Below are 14,624 nucleotides of genomic sequence, written 5' to 3'. Positions count from 1 at the left end.
GGATTTGAATCAACATGGTAAAGCAAGTTTTTTATGCCACCATTTGACAGTAATAAACCTGTTGCATTCATAGGAACAGATCTTCCATCAGATAACTGGGAATAATGATTCCTAACTCCAACCGCAAAACAATGCATTGATGAACCACCCCATTTAAAATACATTTTTAGCAGTCTTGTTTGGGGAGAGACCCTAGAAAACATGATCTGAAAGCTAAATAATGAAAAGCTGCCCCTGAACTCTTCAGGCAGGTTGGCAACAGAAGTATGACTTTTAACAGGATGTTAAATTTAACATCCAAAGAACAGAATTTGAAGTAGTAAAATTTTAACTGTATTGTAGTACATCAAATGCTCAACTATGAAACTGCAAGTGGTCATCAATGTCTTCATAAACAGAAAAAGTCCCAAGAGCCTGAAGGAGTACTAACACAACACAGAAATTCAATTCTTTAAAAAGCTGTGATTTTGCCAAAGCTCAAAATTTTGAGGTTAGAAGTATATTATTATATTTCTGCATATTTATGTCTTGATAAGTCAGAAAATATCATTTAAATTTTTCAAATTTATCTACTGCACTGTCAACAGAATGCTTTGCTTTGCATGACAAGGAGTTTTACAATATCCTAATATTCACCTAGTACGTTTAAATATTAATAACTGTAACTTCTAAAAGCGAACAAAGGGGACGTGCAGTTCTGAGAAAGCAGTTATTCTTTTCAGGGCTCATCATGCATGACTGAGACTACAGTGCAGTCTCTTAGAGAACATTTAACTTTTTTCTTTGCTGTGGGGCAAATACTCTGTATAAATCACACATTAGATAGCAAACTAACAATATCTTTCTAAATTTCAGGGTTAGATACTCTTCTTGAATTCACAGAGATCACAGACGAAAGTCAGACAAAATGCTTCTCACACTTTTTTGGCTTCCATTAATACAATGTTGGAAAACTTGTTCATACTATTTGGACAAGCATGTAAAGAGTAAGAGAAGAATCCACCACCGATATAAACTCATTTAAACACCATATATCCCACAGCCAGTGAATTTTTATTTTTAATGTTTTTGCAAAAGCTTTTCTATTAAAATAACACTTCCTCTAGGAAAATATACTCTTATTACAACATTCATGTTTAAGCAATATCTGAGATACAAACCAAGAAAATATGTTGACTAATATTATTTAGAGGAATAGAAAGGGTTATAACAGTACCTAACAATATATCTAATTATGTAAACCTTTTAAAACACATAATAAATAAAAACTCTAAGCACAAATTAACCATATCCTCCAGACAACTAGAGTAACCAAATGAGCAAATAAACTAACGAAAAACCTGATGCTTACTTAACATGCCCCTGTAGTTGAGGTCCATGTCCCGACTCTCAGAACGAATCTTAATGGCATCTAGAATGGCATCAGGTGACAACAATCCAGAAGGTCTTACAACATTTAGTAGTTCTGTTAGACTCATTAGTGGCAAACGTACTGCTTGCATGATTTCAGCGTGGTTTTCCTTGGGGTTATGTTTACACCAATTCATCAAAGCTTGGAAAATGTCCTTCTCAGGAGCTGCAAATGAGTCCCTCAGTACAATACTTAAAAGAGCAGCCTGGAAAAACAAACAAAAAACCCCAAATAAACAGAAAAAAAAAAAATATTTAAACCAAAAAAAAAAAAGGAAAAAAATTAAGGCAAAAATTAATGGCTATTTTATCTTGTAGTTATTAAAAATAATCTCCAAAGCAGTGGCTACCTGAAACTGTAGCTTGTTTTAGTTACTTATTATCTGTTATTTATATGATAAACTCTATTAATTCTTGCACATTAAAAACACACTTAGGGAAAATAAGTCAGAACTGAAATGTGGAGAACTATTCAAATGAATTTAATTCCAGTTACTACTACAAATTTACTCTGGAATTTAAGAAGTGATTTGGGGATCCAGTAGCATAGTTCAAAGCATTCCTTTAAACCTAGGCTGGTATAAGAACACTGATGAGAAAAATAAAGCGTGGCTTGGAATCACTTTTTTAAACCATTTCTAACTACTTGTGATTTCCCCTCTCCCTATCCCCGCCTTCTCTCTCTCTTTTGGTACCAACTTAGAATCAGCAGGTAAAAATTTCAGAGGCCCTTATGCACACAGAAAACCCACTGACTGCAAAATGAGAACAAAAAGAATTGAACAGCTTTCTGATTTTCACTTAGCTAGAAGAATAATTAGGAGTTTGCCTAAGAAAAGGATAAATCTCTCCTATATACCAGGACTGGCTATGCCACAGTTGTCAAAGTATGTGCTTCCTGATGAATTATGTTTGCTAATTTATTTGCTGATAATCTGCTCTCAGAGCTGTGATTTAACAAACTGTGCATGACAGAGTACAATAGAGAGGAAAAAAAAAACCAACATTTTTTCCCCTACACAACTAGTAAGTTAGTCAATGGAGCAGAGTGTCTTGTACTTATTCAAGGAACAGACCCATCACAGCTTTTCCACTAAAAACCCTTAGAAAAACACTTAAACCTTCATTCATTCAAGATGATCCTCTGCTTGAAAACACTATCACTATTACCACCAGCTCAAAAACAACTCCAGAGTAAGTGGAAAATTTCAGCATCATAGAACAGTCCAACTCAGGCACAAATATTTATGCATCTAACAATAATGATAACAAAACCAACACACAAGAAACCCAAACCACCTTACACCACCACATTATGCAATTTCAGAACATGATGACAGTCAGCAATATAAATCACAGCAACCTCCAGAATGTTCTAGCTTACACAGTAGAAAAATCACCCATCACTGAGATTAATAAATCACCAAGAAATTAATAGAATGGAGTATCTTATGCTATCTTCAAAACTTTACTTTAAATTCCCTGGGCAGCATTCAGAAGTCAAATTATATATTTCAAGAACAGATGAAAAAACACAAATTAAGATTAGATTGCCTGCTCCCACCTTTTAGAATACTCCATCATATTTACTGTATTTAGCTGTACTGACTGGTCAAAATTGAATACCTAATAAATTCAGAGCAGACCACCAGGATTCTCAATTCAGCTCGCCTTAAACATTTCCAACTGTCATAGTTGCACTAGTATAAAATGATAACTATCAACTAACATATAAACTTGTATTTGGTGCCCCCATTAGTATTTTATCATGAAGTTGTACACAGATAAAAATTAACATTCATAGGGAAAAAAAAGGTGCAAACAAAAGATATACCTTAGAAAGCGAGAGGAAGCCTTCACTGGAGAGCACCTCCTGGGCATTTCTATCCATGAACATACAGCACATACAAGTTAATTTGGGAAGAGAATAAAGACTGGCAACATCAAATGTCATACAGACATTCTGAATATTAAGTATTGTGCAAAGATATTCAGATGTGGAATCCTCCAATTCTGGGAATCCATATTTATGTGCTAGGCTTAGGAAGTCCAGGAGAACCTCCTCTTTCTCATCTCGTAGTGTAGCACGACCAGTGTAAATATATTTCAACAGCATGGTAAATGCTTCTGCAGTGGTGTCCTGAAGAGGAATTTCTGCTTCAGGCTGAGATTCTCTCATTCCACCATACAATAATGCTCTGTAAGGAAGATAAAATTTGGGAAATTTATATCCTGATAAAATCCAGTCAAGAGAAAGGAATAAATTACTATTTACACCAAGGGGAATACAAAAGGGATATGGTTTAAGACTCTACAAAAGAAAAATCCTTATACTTGGCATTTCAAGTGCAGCTCTGCTCTGAAAGCAGCTGCACGAGAATAATACTCTAATGCATCATGACTTTGCCCTACACAACAATTGCTCCATCTCCACTTTGAACAATTGCCTGCAGAGCTGAAATTGCAATATGATTCCCGTACCTTTTTTTTTAAAAAAAAAATATAGTGCTATCAGTGAAGATGAAAAAAAATTACAAATTTTCAGAAAACAAGTGAAACAAATAGTTCACCACTATAATAGCAGTAGCAGATTAGCAAATCTTGGGATTCATGATCCTCTATTCCTTACTCTAAACCCCAGCACATGGCAGCTCAAATGAAATCCTGAACCTTGAGAAAAATCAAAGTACTCACAATTATTTTTTTAAAATATGATAGTCTAAACACAACTTGCATTCACACTTCAGTTTAGTTATTATCTTATCCCTCTGACAAAATTAATTGGAACAAGATTATCAGGAAGTTCTATTAATTACATTTAGAGTGAAAAATGACCAGCTCTTAAAAAAGCTGGATTAGTATTATTCCTAGCTATAAAATATATATTGTAACCTGTATCAGCCAGAGCTCTTTAAATACTCAACTCCAACACATCAAAATTAAACTTTCTGAGTATATTCCACAGAAGCACACCATCCATACTCTGAGAAATCAAAACAATTTTACAGTAGAACTTTTCTGTTCTGAAGTTATCTTCCTCTCAAATTCGTGAAACTACCTTCAAAATCCAATTTAATGAAGGTCAAAAGAATAACATCATGACATGGTATTTATCTTTTTATATTTGGACACAATGATTTGATGTGCTGGGAAACATTCACACAGAAAAGGTCACACTCAATGGACAGATGATTACACCCTGAAAAGTTCATAGAGAAACAATGTTTATCTTATCTGCATGAAAATTTCCTGTGAGCCTGACAAAAAGCTATACTTCACCTGAAATAATGGCACCTAGCAGCCAGGATCACTCTGTGTGCCGGAAAACGTTTCTTTTCTACAATAAAGGTAACGTCACTATATTCTTCACCGTTCATTAGAGCACCAATATGCTCTGACAGAATGTGAACATGGTCAATCTCACCCACAGCTGTGTAAGGACGAAGCGGATGGCTGTTACTCATCTTGGAAGGATGGTGATATTGGTAGCCTAAAGGGAACAAGAAAACAACCAGAATTATAAAGGGCACAATTATTTTAAAATGGCAAAGATCAAGCTGTGATTATGAAAAACATGACTAGTTACCATATATTACAAGAAAAATTAAACCAAGGGGGTTTTTATCAGAGTTCATTTACAACAGGACTTGATGTAGCATGCATCAACAATTCTAGCCAACAGAAAATATTTCAGACAATTTCATCACCTTGCTATTCTGTCAACCCATTTACTTAAAATAAAAAGCTTCCAAGAAAAGCAATTAAAAGTTGAACAATTTAAATTAAAGTTATTATTAGAAAGCAATTTTATCTGAATTAGAATACAAATAAATTAAAAAGAAATAATTTGCCCAATTAAGAATAGTCTTAACTTCCAAATCTCTACTAAAATTAGTGATGAGTAAAAACAACAGTGTTTTTGCAGAATTCCAAAGAGCTTTCCAAAACTGGGAGAAAATAAACAATTTGGATAACTTTTAATAAATAACAAAGTCAGTCAAAGAGCAAAGCTTTACAATATACAATTCAATTCTCTTACCCTTCCTACTCAGTTTTCCTGATGCCTTCTTGTTCCCTCATACAGAAAATAAAACCATCAATACCGCTCAGTCATAAAAGTAGAAGACTGTCCGCTAATGTACAATACAGATTACTGTATTACTCCTATCTTCTATGGAATTATTTTGTTACTTCTTAATTCACAAGAGGTTTTAGTTTTGTTGGGCTTGGTTTGTTTCAGAAACAGAGGCTTTTTGTAGTCTCAGTGGCAAGAGGATCCACAGAATTTAGGTGTTAACTCAGCTCCTTTTGTTACACTTCAGTTTACTGTTAAATAAAAAGAGGTAGGCTGTTTCAGGCAACAACCATTGATATTTTCAGAGACACTTTCTGTGCTCTAATGACTAACCACTTTTCAACACAGGCACATACTTAGTGCTGAAGAAAGATGGTGTATCACAAGAGGCAGGAAAATGATGAGGCCATACCCTTCCTACAGCTAGCAATCTTTCAAGTGAAATACTCATAACATGAATGCATTTTTAACCTCTATTTTAAAAGTATTACAAGAAAAATGCATCTGTTTCCAGTAATTTCTGCCCTAACAAAGAAAAGAAAACACATGCACATGGGGTTAAGTTTTATTTGCAGTTCTGCAATACCTGGAAACGCTTAACCCAAAATCAAGATCCTATAGAAATGCAGTCTCAAAGAACTTTAAGCTAAACTAGAAAAAGTGATAGAAGTAGAAAATAAGAGTTGAGAAAAATACAGCATACTAAATTGATGTTACAGATCACAGCACAAATGGGAACAAAGCCCTAGCTTTCCTCAGGCTGTCTCTGCTACTTGAATTATAAACTGTGTGCCATGGAGCCATTACAGCATGGAATCAGCATTACTGGCCGAGATACTGGAGGTAGCCTAACCAGGGGAACATAGAAAACTGTACAGTCATTCCTCTCTCCTGACAGGAGAGTAAATTAATTTTTTTTTTCAGAATAGCAGACTGTTTCTTCCATTTGCACCAGTTAATTTACAATTAGTTAAGACAACTCTGCACTGAACAGATTTATGCAACAGAGACTTCCAGTAACATTTACTTTGTAACAAACAAGATTCATTTAACTCACATCAGTCCAGTTGCGTCTATTTATACTAGCAATAATATTTCACAACATAATTACTTGACAGTTTATAGACAATATTAAAATTGAAATGCCCTCAAAATGTAAAACCTTTTATTACACCAAAGGAGCAAACAAAATGATGTATTTGTTACTCAGCTGCAAATTTCAAACGTTGATATCCCTTCAAGTCTTCTGTACCTTACAAGTCTGTAATTGCTGTTGTTGATCTTCATTCACAATAGACAGGCAACCCAATTACACATGAGTTACATACACATTATCAAGCAACTCTGTACTCTCTTCTGCTAGATCTGATTTTGATTGATTAGGGAAGTTCATTTATGATACTTCATGCATGTATAAGTACAGGCATGTTTTGGTTTTAAATTCTATTTTTATTTAAATTTTTTCTACATCCTACTACTTTGTTTCCTTCATCCACTCTTATCTCTAAAAAATAAGAACAGGTATTGTCTGAATAAAATTCAGAGACTGTAACAGTGGTAATGATACAGGAATGTCATCAGCTGCACAGTAGCTGTGGATGTTGTCATGTGCCAATAGAGTGAAAAGTTCAAGGGAAAATTGTTTCCATTTCAGGTTAAATAAATAAATAAAATAAAAAGCACACTTCCCTCTCAAGGGTACATAAATCTCTCTCTAAACAAAAATCAGTGTACGGAAGAGGGCAAAGTCTGAACCAGGGACACTTGCTAATAAGTCGATGATGCCAGTCCTCATGAACATCAAGACCCTGAACTACAGCAAGTGATGAAAGTAGGAATTTAGAAATTCCTGGAAGCTGCAAGACAAATTTGTTTTAAGATCTCACGCTCTCCCAACTGCTGGTACAAAGTACTGTTCTAAGCTGTCCGTCTCAAATAAGAACATGCTGATCATGGGGAATACAGGACTCGAGCGATGGCTACAAGCCTCTGGCTGAGGAGCCTTTCAAATGCTTGAATGACACAAAGCATTGAAAACTGGCAACTTTGTGAAGTATGTGCATGCCTTATGCACTTTCTGTAGGTAACATCAGTATATTGAAAAAACACTCAAACTCATTTATTTGTTTACTACTATGCATTTTCCAGTGGAAATTTTGTCTGTATTGTGGATTTTCCATATAAAGCAGTCAAGTGAGAGCAGTCCTGCCTTCAAAATATAGAACCAGACAACACATGATTTCAGATCTGCCCAGACTGGACTAATTAATGGTATGAATTCCATCAACCCTTGAAGTGTTCTTCACATTTCTTGTTTGAGGAAGTAAAATATAGTATATTGCTTTAGTTGTGGCAAGCTGCTATGAGCTCACAACTTCCTTGTATAGCTAACCATATATTTTTCTAGTTGCAGCTCAGAGTATTATTTATGATAAAAAAAGGACAGATGCTGCCAAGAGCTTGGCAAAACCCTTCCTCAAGATCCTTCTGGCATCTTCTGTCATCAAACAATATCACCCCTTTCACAGAATAGGGGTGTTTACTCTTTATGGGGTCAAAGAACACTTAACCAACTTCAGAATAAAAGGCCAAGCCATTTATAAGCCTCTTCCCAGTACCATAACCTATTTCCAGGAGGTATTCAGAGCTAATTAACTGCTTTAGGAGTCAGCTGCTGCAGCTTTGTTCACGCCACAGAAATAAACAAACCAAAACAGTCTTCTCCGTGAGTTTGAGGCATCGTTAAAACTGCAACAACCTCAAAAGGCATTTACTAAGTGAAGGCCTACACATCACTTCTAAGACCCCATGAAAGACACTCTTCTTGGTTGCCATCTTCAACTGCCAGCATGTGAGAAACTCGGCCTGGGATTTATTACATAAGGCAAGATGCCATATTACACAATGGGTGTGTGTGTCACGGCTAGAAAAACAACAACCAAGCCCCACGGTTTCCAGCTTGCTATATTTCTTTTTAGTAAGTAATCTGTAACATGTTATAGCATACAAAAACATCATCTAGAAAATGCAACAGCAATGGCAGAACCCCAATAACGTCTTTACTAAACAATTCTCAAACAAGAGCTGCAATAAAGACTGGTACTTAGCCACCTCCCCTCCTCATTCGGGCTATCACTAAAGAGTCCTCTGAAAAGCTGTGCTGTTTCAATGAAACATGGAAGGGTTGCTTTTATACCAGGCACAGAAAAAGGAAATCAGGAAACTATTCATGAATAATTTGGATATTATTTTTTTTTTACATAAAATCATTGGAAAATTATTACATAACTGATAACCTTATTGAAACTTTAGAAATAAATGCAAATAAACAGACTATTGCTAGAATTAAAAATTATATCAAATGAGTCTGGATTATAAACACTAAGCAAATAATTTCATAACCTTGAAACACTTAATTCTTTCATCATCTAGTCTGTACCTAGAAACACAATACAGATTTTGTCAGAATTACATGAAGGGAATTTTCTTACATTTAATTCTCTTACACTTAATTCTCTTACACTGCTATTTTATCTAGAAATAGGAATTAGTTCTCAGTGGATCAGAAGGGATTTGAGTAGTATTTCAGTGTTTTGTAATTCATTACTTCATAAAATATTTTGCTATGCTTTAAATAAAATCCAGCAAAATATTACTTTAATTATAATTTCTATTACCATAGATTCACAGAACATGGTAGGTGTGACAGTAAGGCTACTGAACAAACATACCATTGTTTCAAATCATATGGTTTGCTTTTTTAATGGATATACAAGTCTTTATACAAAAATATTTTGTTCTCATAAGTTCTGATACAATAAGCTAATATCTCAGAAAATAGGCATGTTTAGTAACTATTTGAAGAAGCAGAATACTCTGTTTCTGTCAGAACCCTCACTACAGAAGCTCCTCTGCACTTCTAAATAACAAAGTTGACTATGAGTGAAAGTTGTAACAGAAAAGGGAAACAAAATACATGTTCTGATACTTAGTATCCAATAATAAAAACATAATCGATGCAGTATGTATTTACAGATACAGAATATGAAACATCAAGTAAGTGAAATTCACAGAACTTCTAACTTTCATTTCCAACCCTTCTGCTGTGAAAGGATTAACAGAAAAGCAGATATTAACTGGTTAATTGTAAATAACCACACCATTCAATGACAGCATTCTAAGCAGTGATTTGGTACTGAAAATGTTTTGACTTAAAGCATATGGGAAGTTATGCACTGCTCATCTGCAAACACATTCCCATTACTTAAGTGCTGTAGCAATAACATTTTACATTCTGCTCAGAGATGTATTCCTCTGATAGAAGAGCAGGAATAACTTTAGCTTGCTGAAAAGATCAATATACTAAGTGCAGATTATTCATGAACACACATATAAAACAGATATTAATGCACTCAATACAACCTTGTTAAAATGGCATACAACTAAACCCTTAAATTAAAACCTCAAGAAAATACATTGGTCAACTCACCAGTAAAGCTGTCTGAAGATCTACTATGGACGTAGCCTGTAGGCAGATGACCAACTTCCTGAAAATTAGGGTTCTTTGCCATTCTGAACAACAGATAGATTGAACAGCAAGCTCATAGAAACACTATTCAGCAACATCCAGCTGCACAGCAACAACTGTATCATTTCCTGAAACAATGCACAAAATATATACCATCAGAAACTAGGGGCATGTAGCCTACAACAAAGTTGAAAGATGTGTATTTCTCAGTTAACATTTTTGTGGAAATAAATTCTTAAAGAGATCCCTCCATTCTACGTGGAAATTTCTAATAATGTTAAAACATAGCATTAGAATTTGTTGTTTTGAGCCATCATCATTTAATTTTGACCATTCATTTTTTTTAACCATCAAAAGAGATGGTAACATACTGCCATTCATTTGTTCATTATAAACCACAAAAATTTCATCCTGACATCCTTGCTACAGCATTCACATCCCTGAGAACACCATTTTCCCCACATGGGATTCCTAATTAAACCTGGTCTACACAAACTCTATCACACATGTTTTATTCTCTACACATCTGAAGTTCTCTTAAGTGTTCATCATAGCGACAGGTTTTGGGGATTCTGTTTGGGCTTTGGTGTTTTGTTTTGTTTTGTTTTGTTTTTCTTTTATACTACTTCAGGCAGTTGCAGATCCTTCTCCTGTGCAAGCCTTTAATTTTACAAACAGGAAAACAAAACAAAACTGTAGGGTGAGGAAATACAGAAATATAGAGGCTTTATTTGCTTAAATACATAACCAACATAATGAGTCTCTCTCAACAAGGATAACTTATTGTTATTCTTTCCATCATACCTGCCAGCAGGAAAAGTAAACTATATTTAATTTGCTAAACAGATGATAACTTGATCTATGAATTCTCTCATAAGAGACACTCTAATCTTCTTTAAAGTATATGTTTAAGAGAGCAAGGGAGGAGAAAGAAGAGTAAATATTTTTAAGTAGTCTCATGAACTGGAAAGTAACGACACCTTAACCCAGCAAATTGAAAACAGGTATTTAACAAAAAAGATATCCTTGATTTAGAAAGTAACATGTGATATATAAATACTTGTTCCTACAAGTAATGTAGGCTATCAATTTCGTTTGTTTTATAAAAATATATTCAAAACCCATTTATGAAAATATTTGGGGTTTTTTTAGATAAATATGAGTTAACAGACTCCAATAGAACAGTATACTTCAAGCACCTGATTTACAGATTTGGAACAGAAGACATGCCAAATACACCTGCATTGCGAGGAGGCTCAAATTAAATGTTAAAACACATTAAAAAAATAAGTGATCCCAGCACAGGTCTTTGGGAGGGGTCTGTGTATTGTGCTTTAAAAATAATGCGAGCAAAGAGCATTGCTGGGCAAGCAAGATTGCTAACAAGTTAACACCAAGTTGAGCTTTTTAACATTTGATAATATGACACCTTCTACTAAGTCAAAAGCAATTTCAATGAATCACAGCACTGTGTAACTTGCAAGTGCATTAAGTACTAAGACCACAAAAGAACCTGTGAAAATAGTGTGTAGTATCAAAACGTCTAAGTATTGACCTAATATAAAAAAAAAATAAAAACTAATTAAAAAAAAAAAAAAAAGGCAACAAAAAAACCCGCACAACAACAAAGCGCAGGGGCAGGCAGAGGGGAAGGCAGGTGAAGCCGCCGCACCCCGCCCACGGCAGAGCGGGCGGCCGGCAGCGGGCGCGCCACCCAAGGTCGCGCCCGGGGAAGCCCGGCCCGCCGCCTGCCCGCTCCGGGCGCGCCGGGGAAGCGCCCCCTCGCCCGCCCTCGCCCCCGCGAAAAGGCTCTTCAGGTAAAATCCCCCCAGCGCCCGCTGCGGGCGGCCCGGCGCTGCCGGCGGCGGCGCTTCCCCGGCCCGCTCCCGGCGGCAGCACGCCGCCCGGTCGCCACGAACCCGCTCGGCGGGGGGAGACGGGACGGGAGAACGAAGGCGACACGGGACACGACGACGCGGCCGCCGCACCCAACCGCGACCCTCCCCCGGGACTCACCGGCCCTGCCGCCGCCGCCGCCGCCGAGGCCTCCACCCCCCCCTCCTCCGCCGCCGTCACTACGTCAACCGGCGCGCTGACGTCATTTAGCAACAGCAGCCGTCTTCCTGCGTGCTGACGCAGGCGGTAGCCCTCGGGACCGGCGCGGGCGCCGGCTCGCTGCCCCCCTCCGGAGTTGCGTTCGGCGCGGCCGCTGCTTCCGCTTCCGGCCGCAGCGCGGAGGCGGCCGGGGGCGGAGCGGCGCTCGCGGGGCCGGGGAGGCGGCTGCTGGAGCTCGGGGCTCGGCCGGCGGCCGCCGCGGCGCCCGGGGAAGCTTCTCCACGCCGAGTGTCCCAGGCGCGGCTGCGCGGGAGCTTCGCGGCTGCCGCCTCCTGCCAACCGGTGCCAGCGTGTGTCGGGGACGGGGAGCTTTGCTCCGACAACCGGGACGCTTAAACGCCCAGCCAGCATCAACGGGCAGCTGCTGCTTGGCCTCCCCCGTCGCTCTCGCCTGCCGTTACTCGGCTGCATCCAAAATACGCGCGTGGCCCTCGCTGAAGCGCGTGGCTGTGCTCGCCAGGCCGTGGGGTCCCGCTTTCCGGAGTCGAGGGGCCCTCGGCCCGGCCGTGAGGAGAAGGCAGGCCTGACTCTCCGTGACCATGAGATTAATTTGTACTGTACTGCCTGAAGATAAACTTCGGCCCGCCAAGCATTAGAGCACTACACGCTATTTAATTCTGTGCTTTATTTAGCAGAAAAGAAGCATTACCTTGGAAGAAGTAAAATAAGTGTTGTCTGTCACCAGTGAGAACATTAAAAATTTCAAAAGTTTTTATATCTAAAATCTTTTAACATCTGTCGCAAGCCAAAAGAAACATCGTTTTTCTTAAGTAGTTTATTCTTGGATCTCCTAACTGCAAATACTGGTTTTAATTAGTTCTCAGTATGGCAAGCAACTTTTTTTTTTTTTCTTAAAAAATAACTTGCCCACTTCATGATACTGCTGTAACTAATTTGTAGATGCCAGTGTGTTTTTTATTAGTTTCCTCTTTATTACCTCATTATCTCTCACACTGCCAGCACACTGTCAAGCAAATATATAAAAACAAAACAAAAAAAGGGGTCATTCCAGAATTGGAAAACATGCTTCAAATAACTTTGAGTACTAATCACAGAACCTAGAGTATGGCCTGGTTCTCCTCCTGCAGGTATCCATTGAGCTACATAGGCACACTCTTTGACTTACTCATGTGATTTACTAAGTATCCTGGTTTTATTCACTGGATTCCATACAATCAGGTCAATAGCTTTTCCAGTCACACCTGTACTTTGAAGTGTAGTGAAACAAGTCCGAACAACAATTGTGTGTTGATAAGTGTGAACCACCAAGTTACATGCTTGTAAAATTCTTATATTTTCCTTGCCAACACCTTCGTCATAAAGCTTTAGATGATACACCTGTACTGAGTGAAATAAAACTTAGTTTTAGACAACTTCACTTGACTTTGACTACTGTTAGCCAAGATAATTTTTCTACTCACACAATCTAATGGGAGAATCTGAATGGTAAGGAACTCCAGCTAGCACTTCTGCTTCAGCGGAGTTTTACTTCATTTTAGTTCCTATTTCAGAACACCAGCAGCAGAGGGGATGTATATGAAAAATAATTTAGCCACCAAAACCTATGTAAACGGCAATTAGCTGAGCACTTTGTCTCACTGCTGTAGCTTTTAGGCTTCCTGGCACTACTCATCCTAGTAACTTCAGAAGACATACTAAAGTTACACAATAGTCTTCAAATTAAGTGTTCTCTTAATTGCTGCTGTAAGGTAGTCTGCAATATTTGTACTTTATTTTAAATTAAGGTGAGGTTTCATGAGTCAACTGAACCAATATAACTTTCTGTTAAAATGAACAACTTTATTTACTCATTCAAGAAACTAAGGAGCCTTGAACTGGCTCCTCATTTCTGCTTAATAAACCTGGCATAAAACTAACCCACCATTCAGGAAAATCTTTGCCACTTCATTAAGCTGAATTAGCCTGCTTGAGGCAGGGAGTGCAATGTCAAATGCCCCATATCTGGGAGGAAGAAGACTCTGAGATCATGTGACAGCTGTTAAGACAGCTCGCTCACTCAGATCTCACTCCAGACACTGGTAACTATATTGTCCCTATCAAAATGACCTAACGTACAGGAGAATAATCAACCGCACAAGGAACAAGACACTGGGAACTGGCTAGGTATTAGTTTTGGAAGTATAGGCAGGCAGAAATAGAGAACGCAACCATGAACCAATGGTATTTATCATTGCAGAAAAAAAGGCAATTTAGCAAATATTCAAGCAGAGAAACAATCTATTGTATATGAATGACACTGATAAGGTACTATCTAAAGCACAGTGTCTGTAGACACTGTAGAGACCAGACAGAAAATATCATACTGTCCTGGTTTGGGCTGAAACAGAGTTAATATTCCTTTTCAGGGACTAGATGAGTGCTGTGTTTTAGATTTAGCTTTGGGTTTGGTACGAGAAGAATGCTGATAGCACACTGATGTTTTCAGCTGCTACCGAGACTTCAAGGACTCTCCGACTCCTCATGTCCTGCCCGTGC

At 37.9% G+C, this 14,624-nt stretch overlaps 1 protein-coding gene across 1 annotated transcript in view; it reads right to left on the bottom strand.

The window, feature by feature from the left end:
* BTBD9 (BTB domain containing 9) overlaps nt 1-12,082 on the bottom strand; it is a 134,966-nt gene extending 122,884 nt beyond the window's left edge. Inside the window, exons 1-5 of the mRNA XM_032985319.2 lie at nt 12,030-12,082; nt 9,975-10,141; nt 4,690-4,900; nt 3,245-3,608; nt 1,352-1,616 (exon numbers count right to left, since the gene is read on the bottom strand). Of these exons, the coding sequence (XP_032841210.2) occupies nt 1,352-1,616; nt 3,245-3,608; nt 4,690-4,900; nt 9,975-10,056 (922 nt within the window). The 5' untranslated portion in view covers nt 10,057-10,141; nt 12,030-12,082. The remainder of the gene's footprint in view (nt 1-1,351; nt 1,617-3,244; nt 3,609-4,689; nt 4,901-9,974; nt 10,142-12,029) is intronic.
* Between the last annotated feature and the right edge of the window lie 2,542 nt (nt 12,083-14,624).

Source organism: Tyto alba, unplaced genomic scaffold, assembly GCF_018691265.1.
Source record: "Tyto alba isolate M040663 unplaced genomic scaffold, T.alba_DEE_v4.0 Super-Scaffold_16, whole genome shotgun sequence".
NCBI lineage: Eukaryota > Metazoa > Chordata > Aves > Strigiformes > Tytonidae > Tyto > Tyto alba.
This window is presented reverse-complemented; position numbering and strand designations above follow the sequence as displayed.